Genomic DNA, 25266 nt, shown 5'->3' on the forward strand with positions numbered 1-25266 from the left:
GGGAGGAGAGCACGCTGGAGGGTTCTGGGTGTGAGTGCGGGGACATCTCGGGTGTTGGTGCCGGGAGCCCACCAAGACTCCCCAAGGGCTTGGCTGGCCAAGTAACCTGGATGGGTCTTCTCCCGCCTAGGTTTCCCGATCCAGAATCCTGCTGGCAGTACAAATTATAGACTCCGCTTTGGAGCCAACTTCTCACTGGCCACATTCCTAAAAATGCAGCCCAAATACTACTTTTGGGGACTTCGGCAACATTTCAGGTAAGCTTTTCTCACAAACTGCCCCCAAAGGGTGCTCCAGGCCCTGGGTCCTGCTGTTGGGCCAGCTGCTCAGGCCTTGTGGAGCCTGCCCCTCAGAAAACAGCAGGAGGAGCCCCTGCCTGTGAGCTGGGCTCAAGTCCCTAAGAAAATACACCAACTCCCAAATCTAAAACTACCTTTATTTGTGGTTGGCTTGACGTAAGATGCCATCATCAATCAGCAGATTATAAAACTGTACAAGAGGTACGAAAATAGGCCGTTAACTCAGATAATGACCCTCAGATCATCAAGCTTTAAAAATACACTTAAAAGTTGTACAATCTGGCATTTTATAAAATATAAAGCTAAAAAAATTTTTAAGATTCCACAAAAAGGATTGTACCACACAATTAACACATACCAACCAAACATTAAACCATCCACAGAGAAGACATGGTGGCACAGATTTTAAAAAAAATCATCTAAAAATTAACAACTTACCCCGACCAAATTATTCACCCTTAAAAGACAAGACTACTGTAAGGCATCCATCCATGGAAGGATAAGTAGGACTCTTCCTTTTCCAGTTTTGAATTGGTCAGGGGCACTGTCCAAACAGATGATGTGCTCTAAGCAAGTGCAACCGTGACTGGATATACTTCAGAGTAAAAATTAAATAAATATAAATAGGTTCAATAAATAGGTCATTGCAAAAAGAACACTACACAACGTTTGCATGTGAGAATGCCGCATAGTTGACCAGTAATGCTTAGGTGAGTGAGTGGGGACTCCCCCGTCACAGCTTTAGGGACACTGGGAAGGAATACTGTACCCACCAACATGGAGAGCAGGAGAGGCCCAGGTGGGAACTTTGGCTGGCAGTGTTGGTTAAGGCTGCTCCAGGGGGAGGCTCATGGCAGATGCGTCCTTTGTTTATTTTTGTGGGCTGGGGATGACACTCAGGGCCATTTTGCATGCGAGGCAAGCGTGCTACCACTGAGCCGTCTCCCCAGCCACAGAGGTGTCTTTTGTGGCTTTCCAATGAATACAGAAAGGACTTAGATGTCTACACATAAAACTGGAACCAGAGTTACTCACAGGAAATCACTATTTTATAAAGAAAACAAAGAATAAGAAGAGACAGATACTTTGGCTGACAAGATAATGGCCCGACTGGGGGAACTGGGGTGATGTGGGCTTCCTGCACAGAGGCCCAGGACCTTCTACCAGGAACACCCAACTGACACCACTGCTCCCGGATGTGGAGGGATGAGCAAGAGAAGCGTGGTTTCAGAAATCAAAGAGAAGGGCTACTGTGCTGGCTCTTCTAGCACCTTCTAACCAATGATTGACTGAAGGAAATGAACAAGGAGCAGACAGACAAGGATCTAATGAACGGGTGGAGGATGAACAGTGGGCAAAACCACACCTGGCCAAAGCCCAGCTGCTGAAAAGAAGCAGCCAGGAGGGGAGGGCCCAGCAACCCGAGGGGCTGCTTCTGCGTGGAGTTCACCTCAACAGCCAGTTACTCTTTTACTGGAGCAAGAAAGACCTGCCATCCATAATGAATCACATTCACACAACGCCCCTCCACAGGCTCAGGTCAACCCTGACAAGAACCAATCCTCCAGGGTTGGTGGAAAGAAAGCACTTCCCTGGACCCCCTGCCCTGCAGACCTCCAACCCAATATGGGTCTGTAACTGTCCAGTGCTGTCTCCATGAAGAGCCTGTGACAGCCGCTGCAGTGAGAGCAGGGCACTTGCACGTGGATTTCACCTTCAGCCACCAGATGCCCTGCTGAGTGATAACAGCGTTCCTCTGAGTGCCAATGCTTTGGTGTCTAATGATGGATACGTGGTGCTCTTCAAAAACGGAGACAAAAGACTTAAGAAGCAGCAAGAGAAACGTGGCTCATGGGCAACAGAGGCTTCACACACAGTCCAAGACAGATTTAAACGAAATACAGGGACCTCTGATTCCTAACAGATGCAACTCAATTCTGTCTTAAAGGTGAAGACAGCAGACTTCTAAAAAGCTGAGCAGCCTTCTGGGAATCACAGAGGCCTCATGACTTGGACTAAAGGTGTACAGTGCTGTGGAGCCGTTCTGCCTCAGACAACCTCCTCCTTGCTGAGCAAAATGGGAAACTGGAATTCTAGACTCAAATTGGATTCACCAGATGATGCTCAGGTGTTTTCAAAACAAGTGCCCGAGTCCCTAGAGATGAGAAGAGAGAACAGAGGGATGGTGACCTGGCCAGAGCCCATGGACTCTGAGATGGGGGCAATTTTAAGGCAGAGGTGCAAACCCCAAACGCACATCCTTCCCCACTGCTGGGGTTTCTTCGTAGCACTGATGTCTTTGTGGGTGACTCTCACAAGCAGCTCTGGGAAGGTGGGCTGTGCCTATCTGGCTCATCTCTTTCTCTGGCACCTGTGTCCTGCCCAGTGCAACACAGTAAGTGCTAAAATAAAATGTGCTGGGTGAAGGGTTTGAGGAATTTGGGTGGTTAGCAGATCATCTATCTGTTGAGTGGAAAAGGCATCTGAAAAAGCTGTCTCTCAGTAAGTTGGGCTAAAACAGGGAGATGATGCCACAGCAGGCCACAAGAAGCTGTCTGGGTACTTCCCGAAGGGAAAACCAGCCAGGAGAAGGAGGCGAGCGGCAGCCCCAGCAGCAGGGAGTCCTGTTAGATCATGTGTGGCACCTGCTCCACTCCTGATGCTTTTTCGGGCTGTCACCTCTTGGACTCACTAGCAAAGTGACCTGTACAAGTCTACAGAGAGCACTGTGAAGGCAGATCAGGTACAGGGGACAGAGCCGGCTGTGTTCCTGACTATGTGACAGGAGACACCAGGGAGCCAACCAGAGTGCCCAGGCTCTAAGGTCATGTGCGGGTTCTCCATGAGGTTAAAGATGTAGGGTTACATTAAGAAAAAGGCCACTTTAGTCATTAAGAAAGCAAGGGAACTGAATAGAAAGGCAGAATAAACTTTGGGTAAGCGACCTAATGTGAACAGAAGCAGAAAACCTCTCATGGGAAGCAGCACCCTGTGGCTGCGTAAAGCTGACAGTGCTGCTCTGACGTGGACTGGCTGGACACTCAGCAGACCAGGAGCTGCAGGAAGTTCCCACAGAACATTCTCCCCGCCGCGGACCTTGACTGCACCGTAACCTCTAAGCTCTCGGGAGGGAAAAGACAGAAGTTTTAACTGAAACTAAAGTTAGAAATGAATATTGATTGATTTTAGGGGAAAAAAGGTACTGACATAATTTAGGGAACATTACTTTGACATTAGTACATTTATAGTGTTACTAGAATGTTTTGCTCTTCAGCATTGGAGAAAATGGTCTACATGGGAACACTCTCAAGAGGATGATGATTTTTGGTACCACACAAAATAGAACATATCTTGCATTTCTTCCTCATGAGCAAGTCTCAAGTTAAGTTTCGCTTACTTATGCTAATATAGCATTCTACAGTATGATCAAAATAGATTAAGATTTGCCAAGAGAAATACGAAAGCTGGCCCACAAAGCCCACATGACCCTGGCCTTGGCTCCCAGCTACAGGCTCTCACTCACCACGTGCATCCTGATCTGCTGACCCGGGGAACAGAAGGCTACCTGGCTCAGGGTCTTCTATGCATAGCCAGGAGGCTCCCATTCAGTGGCTCCCCTCTGCTCCTGAGGGCCTGTCCCTGTCTGGTGTTAGCTGCCCTCCTTGATGGCTAGGGAACTCTTCCCCTCTGGCCCCAAATGGCCCAGGACACAATCCACCTCAGGGCCTCCATTCAGGCCCTGGTACGCTGCCAACTGCAGCCTCCAGAACAGAGTGTCCTCTTCATTTCCAGAGACTAGATATACCTCAGCTGCCCACGTGCATGGCCCTAACTTTACGCCCCACGCTCATGGCTTTGCTGCCTGGGGAAACACTGCTACCAGTAGCCAAGGAGCCTCTGGCTGCATCTGTGATGAGGTTCCTTTTCCCAGGAGAACATCTCCAAACGTCCTCCTCCTCAGCACTCCTCACCTCTCTAGCCCACTCTAGCAGAGGCTGCACTTCCTGCATCCCAGCCTAGCTGGTCTCAGCCTGCAGGCCACACAGAATTCCTCTGCTCCCCTCCTGAAAGGCCCTCAGCTGACATCAAATAGGAATTATAAAAAGAGACAAGCTGAAGTGAGTTCAACCAGCAGAAGGTCAGCGGTGCTCCTTTCACGGCCTCCTTTGCAGACATCCTTGGGCTACAAAGCTTTCAGGGCCAGCATCCTCCTAGTTTCCTATAGGTCATGAGGACCACCTCTCCCACTTCTTGGGGTCAGCATTATCGTCTGCTGGCTGCAGAGTGGGCAGCTCAAGGCACTTGGTTTGGGAAGCCTGGTCTCCCTGCTAAGCTGGGAGGCATCAAGCTCTGGACTGCAGAGACCAGGTCTGCAGTCACAGCTGGGTCACCAGAATGGAGGGACTGCCCTGGTCAGAGGGCATCTGGAGTCACTGGGGGCTGGGGCTCCAGGGGCTCGTGGAAGTAGTAGGGCTGGAAGAGTCTCTCGTGGCTGCACAGCTCCATGGCCCGGTAGGTGTGTGAGAGGAGGTGGGGGAAGCGGGAGGTGAAGTAGCGCACAAAGTCGTCGGGAAGGGAGCCCAGCGTCTCCCGCACCTCCACTGGGAGCTCCCGGTAGTGGTGTTTCTGCAGAGGGAGGCAGACACAGAGGGTTAGCAGCTAGAAGACACAGTGCTGGCTGCTTCTCTATACAGGAAAGGCACATCCCACAGTCCATCCCAATCGTCCTGCCTCCCTCCCCTCCTTTAGAAAGAGGCCTCGAAGCAAGCGAGGGGGCTGGGGTCGCGGCTCTGTGGCAGAGTATTTGCCTAGCACGTGTGAGGCACTGGGTTCAAGCCTTAGCACCACATAAAAATAAAATAAACAAATAAAATAGAGGTATTGTGTCCATCTATAACTAAAAAGTATTAGTAAAAAAAAAAAAAAAAAAAAAAAAAAAGTGAGGTCCAGCCTGGGGACAACAGGTAGAGCCTCACACTGGAACGGCAGGGGCAGTAGGTACACAGGCTTCCCATGAGGGTCAGGACCAAGAGAAGGTCCTGGCAGCTGCAAGTGGAATAAAGTCACCTAGAATTGAAGTGTCTATCCCACAAGGCATGGAGACTTCTGTGCCTGGGGTTGGGCCCTGTTTGAAGGCTACCTGGTGACAGCACAGGCCCAAAAGCACCCCTAGGCCCCCTAAGACAAGAAAGCCCCCTCCCTGAATCCCTGGAGACTAGACCCTGTGTGAGAAGGTGCCCAGAGTGTCTCCGTTATAGTGTTTGTATGGTGGCTGTCAGTCAGAGGGTACGGGAGTCAGCAGAGAGACCATGAAGGACACAGCTCAGAGAGGCTGCTCCCCAGAGCTTAACCCTGTACCTCAACGTCCCTGGAGAAAAAAGACCCGTATGAGGGAAGAAATAGCCTCTAACTTGTCAAGTCCAGCCTCTGAGAGCCGGAAACCAGCATGAGGAAAGGACTTGTAGGGACAGATCAAAAGAGGTGGGTGCCTTGTGTGGCCACCTCCCCTCCCAGCACCCACAAGCCCTTCACCTTATTTCTCATGGCTCGAAGGAGATCTCTGACGGAGCCACCTTTGTAGGTTCTGAATTTACGCAGATCTAGAAAAACATTAAGGAATGAAATGGCTAAGAAATTAACAAATTTTTAAAAGAAAACAGTTCTTAGAGTCCTGGGGATTAAGCAACTGGACTGAAATGTGACATCACTTTATTTATAGTCATAGGAGCAGATGCCCCACCTCATATCTGAGGGTTACATTAGCATGAAGTCACCTCAAGGTTGCAACCAGATAAGAAATGACCCCCAGTCACTATCATTAACCTGTCACTCTAAGATCAAACATCAAACACATCAGTATGACCACACCCAAACCCCACAGAGTCTCAAACCCAAGGGTGGGATCTGGAGCTTGGACAACCTGCAGCTGCCATGTCCCTGCTAACTTCTTAGAAATGATCACCTGTCTGGAGGGGGACAGTGATGTTCTCCCGCCAGTCCATCTTCACCACGGCTCTCCCGCCTCTTTCTAACTGTCGCACTATCGGGCCATCCAGGGACTCCTTTTCTATTCGGTCACTCACGTCCTGCCAAGGAAACAAGGCAACAGATGCTGGTCAGTGTTAGAGATGGTGAGCGCTACAGGATGCACACGCTGGCCCACAGAATGGCCACTGCTGTGTAGGTCTTAAAGAGCCTGTCATTCCTCTTTGGGCCCAGGCTGCTCCCAGAAAGTACCCTGCACCCTGCCTCACTGGCTCGCCGACTCCTCCCTGCTGAGCAACTATGTGTGTTTCTCACTAGGACAGGCCCACAGAGATCATCTCCACAACTGACCATGAACACACCTCTGGAATCTCTCTCTCTCTCTCTCAAACACACACAACCATGTTTACACAGAGCCATGTGTAATCTATATTTGCCAAAACAAAAAACGAAAAAAAAAAACAAAAAAATCTCTGTAATCCATTTGCAAACCATGCTTTATCTATCCATTGAAACATGCTCAAATCCTAACTAGGAGTGTTGTCACTCCTTATTTGAACATTGGAAAAGACAAGAAACCAAGCCTTCTTTTTGAGGGAAAAACTTGGTGGTGAGAACATGGGATCAGGAGGCCTCTTTAGATTCAAGCCCTGTGCTGTGTTTGGTTCTGGTATGGAGAAAGAGGGTCAGGAGGCACTCTGAGTACCAGCCTCTCGCATCCCCACCTGTAAGCAGGTCACTACTGGAGGGAACGAGGAGCTATGAGCCAGATATGTTAACACCGAGCAGCCTTAGATAAGCTGTAGTTTTTTCTTGACAAAGATGAAGCCAGAATGGCTGAACACCTGATCTGTAATCCTAGAGAAAAGCCTTGGAGATGTTAGATTGCCATACGGGGCACAGTTGGGATGTGTTTCTGAGCTGACATGGATAGAAGCCAACTGTGTTTGCAAGACATGACTTAGAGATGCTAATCCTAAGCCACGGTGACGCGGAGGTCCCTTTGTGCAAAATAAAAAAAAAAAATGTTTTTTACTAGTAAATGGACACAATACCTTTATTTAATTAATTCATTTTTATGTGGTACTGAAGATCAAACCCAGTGTCCCATATGCTAAGCAAATGCTCTACCCCTGAGCTACAACCCCAGCCCCCAAGTTTTAGCCTTATTCTATATTTTGCCATCGAAGTGGCCTAGACTTGAGAATTTGGAACAGTGATCAACCCTAATGCTACACACTGCTGCCCTGGAAGATGGCACTGGGCCTGCCCCTCCCAATCCAAACAAATGGTTACTAGCACCTGCTGTGGGCCAGGCAGTGTCCTCCCTAGGAGTTGGGGACAGAGCAGAGAATGAAGCAATCACTCCTGACCACAAGAAGCTTATGTTCTGGGGGATTCACTATAGCCAAGGCCCCAGTGGGACTCTAAGATAGTGTGATGGTCACTTCTGAATTATGGTGCTTGCAAAGCTCAGCTCTGCCAAGACCCAGGAGGAGCCGCTCTATCCAATGAGGCTGCTCTTCAGAGCCATGCTGTGCCGGTGGGAGGCATCTGGGTGAGTTATGCTCAGGGCACACCACATGAGAATGGAAGCACAACCTCCACAAAGCCATCTGGAGATGTCACACAGTCACAAAGACTATCCAACCACCAAAAGCATTCACAGTCATTGATTCTATAATTTAATGTCACAGAATCTGTCCTAAGCAAAATGAGAGCTAAGCAGAGATTGGGTAAAAGATGACAGAATAAAAATCCAATATAGGGAAATGTTCAAATTTATGACACTTGAATGAATTTATATAATGCCTGAGATTTGCTCCAAAATAATCAGGAGCGGGAAGAGGGTGAAAGTTAATACTTGTTGAAGCTGGGGAATTGGTAAAGGAAAGTTCTTTGTAGTATTTGATCTACTTTTTTTTGTGTATTAGCAAATTCCATAATATAGAGTTTAAAAATTACGGCACATCCATATGATAAAATAGTCATTAAAATTTTAGAACTCCAACATGAAAAATACTTAAAACACTAAGTACAGTAGAATAATAATAATAATAATAATAATAATAATAATAATAATAATTCCTAACTATATGTATGGTGTAACCCCAATTAAACTTTTACCAGTATGAAATAAATACATTAACCTGCTGCCATGGTTCTATTTTGGTTATAGGATTCTGGGTCTTTTGTTTTAGTCTTTGTCCTTTTCTCCATTTTCAAAATCAGGAAGACATGAATGAAAGCTTGGGGTGGAGAAACAGACACATGTACCTGAAAGAACTGCAGCTGCTTTTCCAGGCTCCAGAAGAAAGGGTGTTTCAGAACATGCTTCGCTGAGGGCCGCTGCTGGGGATCCATGGCGATCATTTTCTCTATCAGCTCACGTGCAATGACGTCTTCTGCAAAGGAGGAAAATAGGCGACCCATTATTACACCCAAAGTCACAACGAAATACCAAAAACCTTTAAAATCTGCATACCTTTGAATGCAGGATTCCACTTAAAGGAATTAACTCCAATAAGATAATTAAAAACTCACACCAAACTTCAGCTAATAAAGGGGAGTCCTCTGTGTGTTTTGTGAAAGGAGTGATTGAAAATACCTAATACTGGGGACTTGGGAGACACTCTGTGTCTCCAGGTACTGGATGATGAGCTATTAAAATGATGGTGTGGCTAGATGTGGATTGACATGGAGAGACATTCAAGGTGAAGTTGAAAAATGAGCCTGTTGGGAAGTAGTAACTTAAGCCCATTTTATAAAAGTGTGCACATATTTCTAGATAAGTGATTGGTACTATATACCAAAAAGTTAAGAGCAGTCATCAAATACTATATAATGGAAATATTGGCCTTTATGATAATCTTTTCTTATAATGAATAAGAAAAATTAACCCCTAAGCAAAACAATAATTTAGTTTTAGTTTTTTTCAAGAGACAGCATTAGGCTATCATGGGCCATTAGAACCCAGTATACTCCAAAGTCAGGAAGAAAGACTTGTTGTGCCTGAGCCAGGAGAGTGAGGACAGAGCCTACCCATCCCAGCACAGTCATTTATGAACCACAGACAATTTGTCCTCTCAAATGCCAGTACAGGAAGAAACCTTAGATTATTCAAGCCTTATATCATAAGCTGGAAAAAAACAGGTCTCCAGAGGGGCCTTGCCCAGGGCACAGGTTCTGCAGGAACCTCAGAACTCCTTGGTGATCCAAGGATAACTCTAGCCATCCCTCCCCCAGCCCTGGTACACCCTGAAGCCCAGGGGGAGCAGCAGGAGTGTAGAGGCAACGCCAGACCAGTCCCCACCCACTCACCATGCTTCTCTGGGTGGAAGCACTCAAGGCTGTAGGCACCCAGGAGGATGTTGGCCTGCCGCTGCAGGGATTTGCCAAAGGGGTGGCTGCCCTCAGAGATGACGTAATAAAAGACGCAGCCTGCAGAGAAGATGTCCACTGTATAGGTCTGAAAAGAAACACAGGGCATGAGAGGTCTCAGACAGAGTTCTTGCCTCACTCACAGCTAGGGAGGAAGAGTACTGCTGCCACTTTAGCCCCCTGGAAGGTGTCTTGGGAGAATCAGCCGATAGATCTTAATTGCCCAGAGCAGTCTTGGTGTCATGGTCACAGTGGAAGAAGTGGACTTGGGAGCCAACTGCCTGGAATGCTGGCTCTGCCTCTCAGCCTTGATCACTGTGCCTCAGCTTCCTCATGTGTAAGATGAGGACAGTGATGGTTTGTTCTCAAGGGGTGTTGTGAAGACCACTAAATGCATTAATATGGAAAACGGCGACTTAAAAAACAATAGTGTTTGCCCGAAGGTGGCTCCCCTAGCAATTAGATGTTCTTTACCCAACAGCAGAGTCCTCATCGGTGGGGACCTCCGTGTTCACTTCCTGCTATGCCCTGGTGCCTAGAAGGTGCCAGCACATAATAGGTATCTAGCCTTTGTTAGTAAAGGAATCTGTTTGGGGTTCAAAATTGGCACCAGAAAGAAACCACCTGACAGGTTTCCAGTGAAGTCGTTTTTGACATTTTCTAATATCACCTCTCCCTTATCCTATGAAACCGCTCAGTGTCCAGGTGAGCCTCTCTTTAAAGAGACACAGTGTGTGATTTGTAGCTCATGCTCCTTAAGGTCGACCATAAGGGGGTCCCTGAACATGGCTGGAGTCCACACTGCTGGGCTCCACCTCTTATGTTTTCCATAGAACAACTTGCGAGAAAATCCAGGGACTCTTCACTGCCTTCCATGCTGGAGAAAACAGGCCCTTAACAACGTAGCACATTCGTTCAGCCTCACCACAGCCTTGTAGGGTGAGCATTCCCAGATGAGGACATAGACAGAAAGGTTTGAGGACAAGCTCAGGGTCCCTCCTAGACAGTGACCCGCCAGGACAGGTCTTCTAATTTTACACCTGGAACACAGCCACCATTGTTGGATCTTTTTCCTGCCCCTGCACCTTCCCACGGTGCCGTGCCACCCCCCATGCCTTCTGCAGCTCATGATGCCTCTCATCCCCAGCAAAGGCCACACTGAGGGCAGGGAGGTTTCGTTCTGTTTTGGCCTGTGGAGAGGCTGAACGAACTGCTACATTGTTAAGGGCCTGTTTTCTCCAGCATGGAAGGTCATGAAGAGTGCCTGGCTTTTCTCCCAAATTGTTCTGTGGAAAATATAAGAGGTGGAGTCCAGCAGTAGGGACTCCAGCCATGTGCCTTTCCAGCCTTCCTGGGTCCCAGTTCAGTTCATCCCCAAATGTACTACTGCCATTTGTACTTGTCATTTAAATATTCCCTAAGCTGATAAAATATGAGTTCCACAAAGTGAGAGGTCCGCTGAATCTTTGGGAAGACTCAATAAAAGGGAGTGGCTACCAAACTGCTGTGAACCAACAGTACTGGACTGGGACACAAAGGATTCGGCTCTCAAGCCCCTTAGGACATGTTTAAAATGTCTGAGCCTCATCATAAGTGGCATATGAGTATTCTTCGAGAGAAATGAACAACTTCAATCAGACCCAAATTTGAAAAAAATAAAACAAAACCTTGACCTATGGCAGAAATTTCCTATTATTTAAAGAACTACATAACTTGCTTTAAGTGAAAATGTGTTTAAAAGCTGGGTGTGGTGGTACACACCTATAACCAGCAACTTGGGTGGCTGAGGCCAGAGGATTACAACTTAGAGACCAGATTCCACTACTTAAAAAGAAAATGTCTCAAAATGAAAGAAAAAAGGGCCAGGGACATAGCTCAGTGGTACAGTGCCCCTGGGTTCAATCACCAGTACTGGGAAAAAAAAATGTATTTAAGATATGTGTGTATTTTCTTAATAATTCATCATTGTTTCTGACTTGTGATAATTGACAGGCTGCTGTCCCCAGGGAACTGGATAAGAGGGATTCTACCCTGTTTGTTCTGTTTGAGATGGCTCATCCCACCCAGTTCTGGATCAGGGAAGGGACAAGACGAGCCTTTGATGACTTGTGCTACAAAGAAAGATGTCCAAATATGAGCCCACTCTTAGCAAATGGATGCCAAAGCCAGCTTAACGGGATCTTGTTGGCCAAATTTGGGACATTTTCAGTATCAAAAGGAGTAAGGACAAAAAAAAAAAAGAATGACTACCATTGACTATTACTTGAATCTTGAGTCCACAGTAATTAAGAAAGAAATAGAAAAGGAGTTAAAATTGGAGCTAAATACCAGATAATAAATGAAGAATTTCTTTGCAATGAGTGCTTCAGGAAGCATGGTCAATAGATGAAAGCCACCGGGTGAAGGACTTCAACACCCACTGTGCCAGAGGGTCACCCTGCACATGACTTGCTAACAACAAAAGGAGAAATGAACCTTTACAGAAGAGAGATCAGCAGACACAGGTGACTCAAGTGGGCATTACTAATAGGGGTACAATAACAAGGGTACAATTTGCTATCATATACTTCCTGATGTAGTGATTTGTGATTTGTTTTTGCCCAAAACATTTCACTGGAATCTAATCAGGCCTCCAGACCTAACATCTAGTTCACAGGAAATATAAAGAATAGAGAGAAATATTAAACACTGTCATAAAGAAATAGGCAAACAAACCCCGAACAAGGTATTCCTATCCTCTCTAAATATCATCAACAAGAAATAAAATAGGTGGGAGACCGCTGGAATTTAGGAAGATAAAATCAAATGCGATGCAGAAGAATTGATGGGGTCCTGGTAAACAGAATCCAGCCCTAGAGAAGACTTTGGGGACTAACTGGAAATGTGAACTATTGAATGTTCAGGTGTGATAATGACATGGTGGTGACCAAGTAGAAGGTACTTGTTCCTAAGAGACACTGTTGCTGTATATAGAGGTATACAGGCTTGGAATGCTGCTACTTATATGCCAATAATTCAGCAAGAGAAAGACAAAGCAAATATAGCAAATCATCGACAGGTAGAAAAACATAGGTCACAATAACATTCAAATTTTCTGCATGTCTAAAACTCTTCAAATTAAAAAGTGGGGAAAACAAAAACAAATATAAAAAATAATGAAAACTGGAGGTTTGCTTATCCCACATACGCCCTGATTCCCCAGTTCCCCCAAATAAAAAATGTGATTTAAAAGTGATTAGAAGAATAGGCCAGTGGGCTGGGGCTGGGGCTCAGCGGTAGAGCACTTGCCTAGTGCGTGCAAGGCTGTGGGTTTGATCCTCAGCACCACATATAAATAAATAAATAGAATAAAGATACTGTGTTCAACTACAACTAAAAAATAAATATTAAAAAAAAATAGGATAAAAAAATAGACAACTGCCCATATTTGCCTCCTCATGTATCTGAGTATGAGATAATATGGAAATGTTTGCATAGGAGCTTTCTGTTAAAGCAATGACCTTGTCCAGGAACATGTGCCTCAGCCCCCAAAACTTGAATTTGACAGTTCTGACTATGGAGGCACAATGACTGGGTCTGTGGTCTTCAGAGGCCATGTCCATCACTCACAGGGTTCTCCTTGCAGTCTTCACTCAGCATCTCTGGGGCAATCCAGCCTTCGGTGCCAGGCACCCCGGAACGGCGACTGAAGCTGTGCCTGCCCACCGCCAGCTTCTTACAGAGGCCAAAGTCAGAGATCATGGCCTTGATCCTGCCGTGTGCATTGGGCATGGAGAGGAGAATGTTGTGGGGCTTCAGATCTCTGTGAACTAAGAGAGAATTCCAGATTCATCCAGTGCTTACCATGAGCAACCCCAGCCTCCCATAAGGGGGAAATGGGTTCCTGTCAAACCCCAATATACCCACTATCCTCTCCAAAGGTTTTAAACTACGTAAGGTTCCCTCTTATATTCTAATCCAACTTGTCAAGGAACCACCTAGGCTCCCTCTTCACCCTTGTACAACTGTGATGTAGTAAACAGCTAACCAGGCAGACACCCCCACCTGGCCCCTGGGGAGCCTCTTACCAATGTTGAGGGAGTGGAGGTGTGCCAGGCCTGAGGTGGTCTGCTGCAGCAAGGTGATGGGCTCTAGGCCAAGGTGGGCAAAGTCCTTCTGCTCTACATACTGCAAAAGACACAATGGCAAGGTCATAGTGCAGCCCTCAGGACTTTTTAGATCCTGAGCTCATTCCTGATTCCATTATTACCAACATTCTCTATTGAAATCCATATTTCCCAACAGATCTCCTAGTTACAGACTGACTTAAACAAATAAATAAAGCTCCAATGTACTAATTTACAATAAGAAAGATAAGAAGGCGGGGGCTGGGGTTGTGGCTCAGGGGTGGAGTGCTTGCCTCGCATGCATGAGGCCCTGGGTTAGATCCTCAGCGCCGCATAAAAATAAATAAATAAAAATAAAGATTTATGTCTTAAAGAAAAAAGTTATTAAAAAAAAAAAAAGAAGAAGAAGAAGAAGGCAAGACATTCAAGTTCACTGCCTCATATAGGTAAGCCTGCAGAGGAATCCAAATGATACTGAAATGTTTTAAGGTAAGCCTGGGAACAGAGTGAAATAAGTCTGCTGGATAACTATACAGTCTTCACTCATCAACAAGCAACCTCCAAGCACACACCAGCCATGTCCAGAGATAGGAATAATAACTGAACAGGTTCCTTGAAGGCAAAAGGGGAGACACATGCCAACTGCAAACCAAGACTGTCCAGGCATGTTCAGAAGACCACCCCATTAAAACTGGGGTGAGCTGGGTGTGGTGCACCTTAAACATGGATCCTCTTGCCTTAGCCTCTCAAGTTAAAACTGGTAAGAGGATCCAAGTTTGAGGGAAGCCTCCCCAATTCAGTGAGGCTCTAAGCAACTTAGCAAGATCCTATCTCAAAATAAAAAATAAAGAGTGTGAGGGACGGGGCTGGGACTGTGGCTCAGCAGTAGAGCAGTCGCCTAGCACGTGCGAGGTCCTGGGTTCGATCCTCAGCACCACATAAAAATGAATAAATAAAATAAAGGTATTGTGTACAATTAAAAAAATAAATATTTTAAAAAAAGAGTGTGAGGGATGTAGCTTAGAGGTAAAGCATCCCTGAGTTCAATCCCCAGTACCAATAAACGAACAAACAAATAAACACATACAACTGGAATGACAAAAATATTCTACATTTGGTGTTTGTGGTTAAACGGATATATATACATTTGTCAAAATGCATTAAACTATACATTTAAAAGGAGTACATTTCATTGTACTGTAATTTTTAAAATTTTGTTATTTGTTCTCTTTAGTTATACATGACCGTAGAATGCATTTTAACATACCGTACATGTGTGGAGTGGAACTTCCCAGTTTTGTTGTACACAATGGGGAGTATATGGTTGTGTATTCATATAAGAACACTTGAAAGTTATGTCTGATTCATTCTACTGTATTTCCTATTCCCTCCCTCTTCCTTCCTTTCATTTCCCTGTGTCTAATCCAAAGAACCTCTATTCTTCCCCCAACCTTCCCCCTTAATGTGAGTTAGCATCTGCGTATTAGAGAGAACATCTAGTCTTTGGTTTTTTGGGACTAACTTATTTCACTTAGCATGATAGTCTCCTATACTGCAATTTCAATCAGGTTCATAAAACACAATAACAAATTGGCAATCCCTAAAACAACATCCCAGTTGACAGGGGAAGGGAGGCTGTCCACAGGGGCCATGGCAAAGCTGTCAGTGGCCCTTTGCACCTAAAGGCCAGTCATACCCACCTCCTGCAGGGTGGCTGCACACAACTCAATGGCAATATATTGGAACTGCCGGTCCCTCTCCGTGCAGAAATAACGGATGACATTCGGGTGCTCATCTGATTCTCGCAGCAACTGGACCTCACGGTCTGCAAAGCTAAAACACTCGGGGAGGATCCTCTTCACGGCCACATCACGGTTGTCAAACATGCCCCTGTAGGACAAGGAGCAACAGCTGTGTTTGACTGGTGCAAGCAGGCTATGGACACCAGATGAGACTTATGGACCCACAGTGTCCTCCTGTGACATAGAGGTCACCTTATCAGACTCACAGTCTGACCACTAGCAGCCCCATGGACATCACTTCTCTTTTAGTACACAAGCTTCATGGATGTGGGTCTCACCTGCCATGGTCACCACTTTGATCCTGTGGTGCCCTTGGAGCCTGACTCTCAGCCTGCAATTGACAGGCACTCACACACTTGGTAGGAAGGGCACAGGACCGGCCACTCTACTCACCGGTACACAATTGTGCCCTCAGCTCCATGGCCCAGGACATCCTTGGGACAGAAAGAAATTTTCCCAACTATCACCATGCTGGTTTCCTCATCTGGCACAAAAGGAGAAAAAGAAGAGATTGTTTTAAACAGTTCCACCTAAAGAATTTCAAAGCTAAAATGACTGCCAGCTTCCTGACCTCTAATTAAGAGTTGGGATTTAAGAGGCTCCACACAAGGGCCAGCAGGGCTCACTGCCCATTTATGCCCAGGGCTACTGTCTCCTCCCCTGTATTGTTTCTTTGCATTATTGTGAACCTTCTAGAAATGGCCCTATATCATGTCATGGAGATAAGGTAAGCAGACTCTGCAGAAGGATGAGGTGTGCTCTACGGTCTCAGGTAGAATTCAACAGAAAGATAAAGCAGCACCAAAATGGCAACTGGCTTTACCTTCTTCGTCCTGCTCCAGGAAGGGGCCGGCACCAGCCTTGGAGACAGAGCTGCCAGAGTGCAGAGAGTGGTTGGAAGCCCTGGGGGAAGGGCTGGGGCTGCTGGTGCCTGAGCTCTCTGAGTAGGGGCCTGATGTGTCCAGGAGCTCGACGTCCTGGGTCAATTCTCCAGGAGGATGGAAGGGCAGCTGCTGTTGCTGCAAGAGCTGGATTTTCTCCAGTTCCTTTTGGAACTGCTGGTTCTGGAGCTGCTGCTGCTGATGCATGCTCTGCAAACAAACACATCCAGGTAGGTGTTGTGGTATTCCACAGGGAAGAAGTGGCTCCTCAAGGCAGGGGACAGGTGTACTTTATGTGACCCTAGGCATGAGACCAGAGAGAAGCCACAGAGAGGCACAATCTGTCCAATGACTGGAGGTCGTTCTGCCAGTGCGACCCTTCCCAGTATGGCCATGCCCCAACCTTGGAGGGGCCAGTGGAGGTTGAATGGCTGCCAGGCAGAAGCGAGAGAGGAAGTTCTACCCTGGGTGAAGGATTGGCCCAGAGGAAGGGGCTTCTAATTAATCCTAGAATTCAGGAGTTTTATGGAAGTCTGGGAGTTGTTGCAAAGGTGACACTGAATGGGGAGGATGTTCTGAGGTGGGAGGCAATATGGTGCGTGGGGCGAGGCCAGTTCCCCACAGCTGTGTGCTTGATGGAGGTCAGCGCCTGGGTGGCCCACAGAAGGCAGCTAGGAAGCTGGGGCTTGGAACCTCACTGCCACCCGCCCCAGCCACATGGCTGTGGCAAGGCAGCATGGGGCTTCATCTATCATGCTGCCTCCCTGAACCCTCACTCCTCTCCAGCACCCTGAGAGGTTCACTCTAGCATCATTAGAAGAGGCAGTAATCTGTGATCACTCTTACTCGGCACAGGAGGATGACTACAGGAGCCGGGGTGCAGCCACAACCCACAGGTGAGTTTTCTAGCTCCCTTTCTCTTAACCTGGGGTTGAAGTCCTGGAAACACCATTTACTAGCTAAGCACCCTGGGAGGAGGCTTAGGTTCCCAGAGCCTATTGACCTCAAAAACTATCAGGTGAATAGACTGTCCACAGAAAGCAAAGTGTGTGCAGGGTTTGCTGTCCCTGCCCCCGAGGGCTGCCTGAGCACTGCTGCTCTGGGGTGGCAACACTTGATGCTCCATGGACTTGCTGGAGGGATCAAGGTCTCATCCCACCCACTGCCCACTCAGTGGCAGAATTTTTGCTCAATTATTTCCAACTGAGAAGTCAAAGGAATCACCACGCCACCTTTTTTGCTCTCACTGACCTAACAGGCAATTTTCAAGGAAAGAAAGGGTTTTGTTTATTATCCCTGTTCTTAAAAAAGAAGGCATAATTAACTACTCAAAATGATCTGAGGGCAGGTTTATAAATCAGCTCTTACAATCTGTTTTTTAAAAACATTAAGATTTAGGTACAAAATTGTCCTTATCTAGAACACTAGCATCTCTAACTACAAAAAATTTTTTTAAGATAAGCAAATATTGACTTTCTTTCTTTTCTTTCTTTTTTTCTTTTGTGATACTGGGGGTTGAACCCAGCAGTGCTCTGCCACTGAGCTACACCCCCAGTCCCCTTTTTATTTTGAGTCAGGGTCTCACTAAGTTGCCTAGGTTGGGTCTTGAACTGATGATGAATAGCTGGGATTACAGATGTATACCACCACATCTGGTTCAAATATTGACTTTGAAATGTGAAAAGAAATGCATTGGCCATTTTTGTCTGATAAAGATGATAGGTGGAGAACTGCAGGAATGGACTGGGCAGTGGGGTGGGGGTTGGGGGGAAGGCTGAGCTTTACCAGGGGGTAGGTGATGATGAAGGCTACCCAGCCAACCAGGAGGAAGGTGCTTAGGATGATGGTAGCCATGTCCTTGAGCATGGAGTCCACAGGAGCCTCAGGCTTGGCAGGGGCATGAGCCAACTTCTCTTCCACATCCTGAGACACAGTGGTTGGTGCATTTTCTGTCTGATCCACCAGGTTGATAACCTTGTGTAGGAGAGAATCACTATGTCATTGCAGAATTTCTGGCCAGATATAGGTGAGGTAAAAGATCAAGAGAATCCCTAGTTATAATAGGACCCTTCTCTAATGTGCTGGATTTTTTTTTCTGAGCTCATCAAAGTCACATCATCAGATAACTGTTGCTTCTTCCAAGGCAATGGCTCTGAAAGACCACATGTTTCTACAGTGATGTTACCATTGCTCAAAAACATATTTCAAAGCAAAATACTTTTGCAAGTGCCTTTAGACTCTGACATTATTTCTTTCTCTGTGTGTGTGGTACTGGGGATGGAACCCAGAGCCCTATGCATTCTAGACAAGCACTCTACTACTGAACTACAGCCCCAGTCTCTTTTTAAATTTTTATTTTAACACAGGGTCTACTACATTGCTCAGACTGAACTCAAACTTGTGATCCTCCTGCCTCAGCCTTCAAGTTGCTGGGATTACAGGTGTGTCCCATCACATCTGACCTGATATTCTTTTGAAAATGTTCAATGAAGGCAAAAACTTCCTCCTCTGACCCTAGATTTGATATCTGGAAAAACTGAAATCATCTGTAACAACGTCTGGTGAAAAGCTGGCAGTCAATATGATGATACAATTTCACACTGAAAAGGAAAGCCTCCCCCTCCATGTGCCTATAAAGTAATGAAGCTGCCTGTTTCTTTGACCCTCCTTCCCTCCCTCCCTTCCTCCCTTCAGTGCTGAGATGAAGTTGCTTTCTTACACTGCTTATAAACTTTTGTTGTAACTCCAGAACTAAAATAATTTATTCAAGAATTCTACTATTTTCCCAAAGCTTTTAAGAAGCACCAGAAGTCTTTGTTAAAGAAAATTTTATTTAGAAAGTTCAAATCAGATAAAGCTCCAAGCTCCTCAGAATCCCTGAGAAATGTGCTGGTCGCCTCTCATAACACCCAGTACTCCAGGTACTTCCTCTTCTGTTTGCCCAACTAGATGAGCACACAGCCTCCCATCCCAGTGGGATTCCCTACCCAATGGCTGTGAGCCTCCCACACCATTCTCTCCCCTGCTGCTCCCTGGGCCCTCCCAGGCACTTCCGCTCTGCTCACACCTCCACCCAGTATCTCCCACTGTGCATGGGAAGTGTGGCAGCATGGTATGTAGCAGGCGGCTGAGGAATGTTTGCAGAGCGTGTGACCAGCAACCATACTCATTTGGCGATATCTGCTTGAGAATGTTTGTTTAAGGAGTCAGCCTCATTACTGCCTGAGCGAGAGTATTTTGATGGATTTTAAAAGAACTGTGGCTAAAGATCAGATGGTTAAATATATAAGTCTGGACTGTGGTTACCTCTGGGTGTTACGTTAAGGGTATTGTCTTATTTTCTTCTTTACAGTTTTATTTCTAAGTGTTCAATAATGAATATGCACGACTTTAATAAGCTCTTACGGCAATGCTATTCAAATCACTGCTTTAAGAATCAGTGTATTTCTCCAACCTGGCTGCCTCCAGAGGTGATGGATAAAGACACTGTGCCCTGAACTCTTAAGAGACCATGATCACCCTTTGCCTCTTGATAAAACCTAAGTCTCTCAAGTGAATCTGTTGTGGCCTTGGGCTCCACATCAGCAGCTGCTCTCATTCCTGACCCTCCCCTAGCCCAGGCACCTTCTCCATCACTGGGCCCCCATCGTAGGGCAGCAGCTGTGAGGTCCAAATGACTCAATAAGGACTTCAGCTGGCGGTGTGGGGTCTCCTCCACAGAGCACCTGCTGTGTCCTCAGAAGGCTGACCTGCAGGGGCCAGAGCCATGGTCTCCCACACCTCTGGTTTCTGACTGGGTGAAGCCAACAGGGAGCACCAGCAGATAAGACAGAGGGGGGAGAACGAGGAGTTCTGCTGGGTTGAGCATCCCTCCATCACAGCTCTCAGCTCCTGGTCTGGGTTCCCTTCCACTCTCTCCCCTTCATGAGACCCCGGGTACTGTCCACACCTGTCTGAACAGCCCTGCCACTAATAAACTAGGGTAATTCTCAAATTACCCTAGTTTGTGTGGGCCATCTCTCTCAGTTGAGACCCTGACTAGCACACCCTGTCTCCACAGCCCACATCAGCACTTCAGGGCAGCTGCTACCTGAATAACCTCCCTGTGCCCGAGGTACCACTCTCCAGGTGCTCTGGGGCCCTGCCAGACCAAGCCTCTGCCACTTCAAGCAACCAAACCAGGCAACTGTCAGTAGTCTGACCTTGGCTTCATAAAACTTCAGGTCTCCCCTCTTCTCCAAGCCCTAACCCCTCCAACAGGCTTGTCTGAGACTTGGGAAGTGGTTCCCTTTTGCCCCTGGCTCATTTCCTTCAGCTCTTTCCCTGGCAGCCTTGGATCCAGTGGGGCCTGTTTCCCCACGGCCCAACTCTGGGCATCCCAGCCTCATTCCTACCCAGGCTCTCACCTCTGCTCTTCCCTTCCTTCCAGGACCTTCCTGCTCCCACCCATCACGCCAAGCCCACCCCATTCTTCCAGGCCTGCTCCCTCCTGGGCCTTTCTTGTACTTTCCTTCATGAATTACTTCCTACTCCTCCCCTACAGCCTTGAACAGTTTATCTCCTTTGCTATGGATTCTGGTGCGGTCCTCTCCCCTCCAGATAGACTGTGAGCTCTGAGGCAGGGCAAAGTCTACTGCCTTATCCCCCAACGCCTGGCAGGAGAGCCAGCAGCTGGCCACTCCTCACTTACGTCCTCAAAACTCTTTTTCTCAGAATCAGCAGGAATCACATTTTCCCGATGTTTGGGTAGATTGTTGGGAAACCTCTCCAGCATCTTGGTAGATGCAGACAGCGGGGTTTCATGGTGTCCTGCGAGAGGAAACAAACCTTGATTGAGAACAGTTTCCCAAGCAGTGGTGGCATTCAACACTAAACTCAGGCAACAGTCACCACCTGCTGAGGTGTTCCACAAGGCAAACCCTCACATCTACAAAGTGAGAGAAAATGAGAGGCAGCAACCAAAAAAATTTCATCAAAACAGAAATGTCATTACTTGGTAGAATATAGTACTGTGGGTCTCACAGTGAGAATAAAGATGAGAGGGTTTGAGATGTTTGTGAAGTGTCCCAAAGTGAGGCCTGTGTGGGTTCCGTGCCCAGGTCACAGGTGAAGTGTTAGTGTAGTCCAAGGAGCTCTTCTTCCACGCTCTACCCAGCACCATCACTACCCAGCTCTCTTCTGAGCAGCACAGCTTCTCAGTGCACTGCCAGCCCCAGCCCCAGCTTCTGTCTGAGGACGTGGTGAGTCACTCATAAGACAGCAAGAGAGCACATCTGCCAGATGGATGTGGGGTGTCGCAGCTCTCTGAATGCCCACGTACCATTCTCCTCACAACTAGTTCATGACTATCTATCATTCAATACACATTTATTGAGCATCTGCTGGATTCAAATTACCATAAGAAAAGAGAGGTGACTAAAATAGGGACCTGGGATATCAAGTGGTTTGATAATCTACTTATCTCAAATTAAATGTCTCCAGTGTGGCCTAAAATGGCTAGGCTGCCTCCTCATCACGGCTGCCGGCTGTCAGGCTCTACTCTGTTTTCTCACTTGGATCACACCTCACTGATTCAGGTTTCTCTCACCTTACGACCTCTCCATTATTCTCCCAAACCCATCAGAAGCTGTGACACAAATGGGAGAAGAAAACTAGCAGGATCTAGTCTAGGCTGGGTGTTTCTTGACCTGGAAAATCCCCCTGCAGTCCTTCATCCAGCCTCCATCTCTTTAGGTCAGTTCTCCACCTACAGCCTAACATCATCTTGAAAGGAAACCCACTTTTGAACAATTACCAAGGATCCCTGAGACACGCCGGTGCTCAGGGGCAGGGTCTCCCACCTTGTGACTACCCACTTCAGACCCCTGGTATGCTCAGGAATCTGAATGTGAATAACTGCAGGTAACTGAGGCCACTGACAAGAGAACTACAGCTAAGAGAAATGAGGTGCCACACGCCACTCTGCTGCAGCATCCTATCTGCCCCTTTCCCCAACGCTCACACTTAGTGCTCCCACCTGTCTACAGGACGCCTACCAAGAGGGTGCTATGGAAGTCCTAAGCCCAAACTCCCCACCTCTCCTACAGTTCTTAATAGTACCTGGCCTTTGTGATTTATTTATCTATCAGCATCAATTAGGTCCAGACTCCAACAAGCACATGGCCAGTCCCTGCCCTAGACCTCCGGCATCAGGCCCTCTAGGGCTGGTCCATGCCTCATTGACAAAGCTTTGGGTGATGCTGGGAGCACCACAGGTCAGGACCACTGTTTAGGGCAACCATAGACTATGCCTCTCAAGCTCATGAGGCTATTCTGTTTTTAAAATGAGCGTGAACTTAGGGTGTCTTTAATTTCTTTCACAAAAACCAAACTGAAGGAGATGTAAAGGGGTACACCACATGGCCCTACTCTGAAAGAAGATTGTCTGTACTCCCTCTGCCTTATTTAAAAATGACTACCTGTGGAGTTCCTCAGAGGGTACCTCAGAATTGTGAGATCCTTATTTAACTACTTCTTTATAATTTGTTAAGTCCTACTTTTCATTCTTGGACAAACCATTTTAAAGGGATCTAATTTTACAACTTAGCCATAAAGACCTTCCCCCATGTTTTTTTTGTATTCTCCTCAGTGTCACTTCTTCATCACTGGCAGGCAGTTCACGTACCCCTTAACTGGTACAGAAAACTGAAAAGCCTTTTAAGTTTAATGGCCTCTGCTCAATTAGCTATTTTTTTTCCCACCATGGGTCCACTTAGGCATACATCCCAAATTACCTCTGTAAGAAAAGAGTAGAAATCTTTAGCTGTCTCCTTTGCCTATTATTTGTTAAAAACAATAAGAAAAAAAAAAAAAAACGGATACAAGGAATCAGGAGGAAGACAAAACAGAGCTGGGCAACCTGTAAAGGGCACCTCAGGGCTCAGGCACACCAGGTTCCCCACCACAGCTCCTAGGCACACAGCTCCGTCTAGACCCACTGCCTGGTAGGTCATGATGCTTCCTAGGTATCGGGTCTCCCAGCTGTCCTCATCCCTGTGCCAGAGCTCTAGCTCTCACCTCTTTCTGCAGGTGCCAAGAGGAAGAGGATGGGGAGAAGAAGCCTTGTCAACTTCCATGGCATTCTGGCATCCCTACCAGCCTTCTGGCCTGCCCCACTGGGATTCATCCCTACCTTCGCCTGGGAGACAGCGCCATTTGGAGTGTGTCTTTGTGTGTGTGTATGTGTGTGTGAGAACAGGGAGAGGGAGAGAGAGAGAAGGAAAAATAAGAAGAGCAGACGGGATTCAAGAAAACTCCATCTTGCTCTAATTACTTAGGATATTTTCTGGGAACACAAAGCCTCTCACCTGTCAACTCCACCTCTAACCCTATAACCTCTGGCAGGGCCTCCAGTTCAACCTCAGGACCATTAGTGATGACGGCAACAACGGAAAAATAAAGGAAAAGAGTGGGGCTTGGGGCAGCCTTTGACCTTGCATGGCTTTCAATTCTCCTGGTCTTAACCTCTTCTCTCCTGGCTCCCACACTCACATGAACTCCAAGCCAACTTCCCATAGAAATAGTCTCAGTTTTCTTAGTTATAAAACAGAAATAAGAGGATTCCTTATACAAGGTCACTGTGAGAAATAAGAAATAGACTTTTTTTTTTTGGTGTTGGGGACTGAACCCAGGGTTTTGTACATGCAAGGCAAGCCCTCTACCAACTGAGCTATATCCCCAGCCCCAGAAATAGACATTTTTATGTCAGGTAATTACACAAAGTTTATGTTACTATGAACCTGAATTTTGGAACACTATATAAACAATTTCTGAGAGCTCTCACCTCTTTGATAACCTGGCTATCCTGTTTAATCTCCCTGAGAGTAAAATATGTTCCAAGGTCTAAAGACCACCTTGAAGTGACAGAGCACAGTGCCTTCAGCCAGGAGCATTAGAAACCAGCAAGGCCAGCTTTTGCCCACCAGGAGGCAGTGTGCCATCAGCTAAGGCTGCCTCTGGAGACCAGCTCTTACCTATCAGGAGCCAGTAATTCCTCAAGTAGTTGAGCTTGTTCTTCCCTTTGAGTCCGGGGTCAAACTTGAGGTCTGTGCTGGGTGTGATCACACATTCCCCTTTGTCCCCAATGGTGACACCATCAGTCTGGGGGCCTTCCAGCAAAGGAAGAGTGCTGCCACGGGGCTGTGGAGACACGGCATGGTGAGCCCAGGAGCCCTTGAAGGAGAGCAGGTTCCCCAGGTCCCGCAGCATACCTCCCCGACCATTATCCTGAGCCTTGATAGATCTGCCATGCCTCCAGATGAGCCGTGTCTAGTGTGGGGCTCTAGTGTAGGACACTCAGAGCAAGACACAGGGGCCTTAGGACCAGGCAAGGGAAGCTGCTTTCTCAGGACAGGACTGACACCCTTTCAGTTCTTAACCTGGGTTCTGAGGACCAGCCAGTGTGTTACAGGGCTCAAGAAGCAATGATGAGAAGATCTAAGTGAAGGAGAATGAGTGGCTGTCTACTAGTCACAACAGATGCAACTCATGGAATCAATTCCATCTAGGTGCCCAGGTGGCTCCAGCACTGTCCTGCTCACACAAGCAGTGACCACATCGCTGGGAAGACAAGGTATACAACCAAAGAGCCCAGATACTGAAAGGGTCAGGGTGAGCCACTGGGATCATAATCCTCAGACATTCAAAGATAAGACTGCTCACATCAGGCTAGTGAGGTCCACAGAGGCTTGGGGAGGTCACAAAGAATGTAAGGGATTTGAATTAGGGAAAAGGAAGAAGGAAGGGCATTTGAAGTGTGATGTCAGTCCCAATA

The 25266-nt window shown here is 47.0% G+C and overlaps 1 protein-coding gene across 1 annotated transcript in view; it reads right to left on the reverse strand.

Moving 5' to 3' along the window:
- Positions 1–415: 415 nt before the first annotated feature.
- The window catches only part of Ern1 (endoplasmic reticulum to nucleus signaling 1), a 58482-nt gene continuing 33631 nt past the window's right edge, over positions 416–25266 (reverse strand). The window contains exons 10-22 of the mRNA XM_015504818.2: positions 24467–24632; positions 21145–21263; positions 18240–18428; positions 16397–16664; positions 15967–16057; positions 15472–15661; positions 13733–13832; positions 13275–13474; positions 9606–9753; positions 8562–8689; positions 6262–6385; positions 5832–5899; positions 416–4925 (exon numbers count right to left, since the gene is read on the reverse strand). Coding sequence (XP_015360304.1) covers positions 4713–4925; positions 5832–5899; positions 6262–6385; positions 8562–8689; positions 9606–9753; positions 13275–13474; positions 13733–13832; positions 15472–15661; positions 15967–16057; positions 16397–16664; positions 18240–18428; positions 21145–21263; positions 24467–24632 — 2004 coding nt within the window. The 3' untranslated portion in view covers positions 416–4712. The remainder of the gene's footprint in view (positions 4926–5831; positions 5900–6261; positions 6386–8561; positions 8690–9605; positions 9754–13274; positions 13475–13732; positions 13833–15471; positions 15662–15966; positions 16058–16396; positions 16665–18239; positions 18429–21144; positions 21264–24466; positions 24633–25266) is intronic.

Source organism: Marmota marmota, unplaced genomic scaffold (genome assembly GCF_001458135.2).
Source record: "Marmota marmota marmota unplaced genomic scaffold, marMar, whole genome shotgun sequence".
Lineage (NCBI taxonomy): Eukaryota > Metazoa > Chordata > Mammalia > Rodentia > Sciuridae > Marmota > Marmota marmota.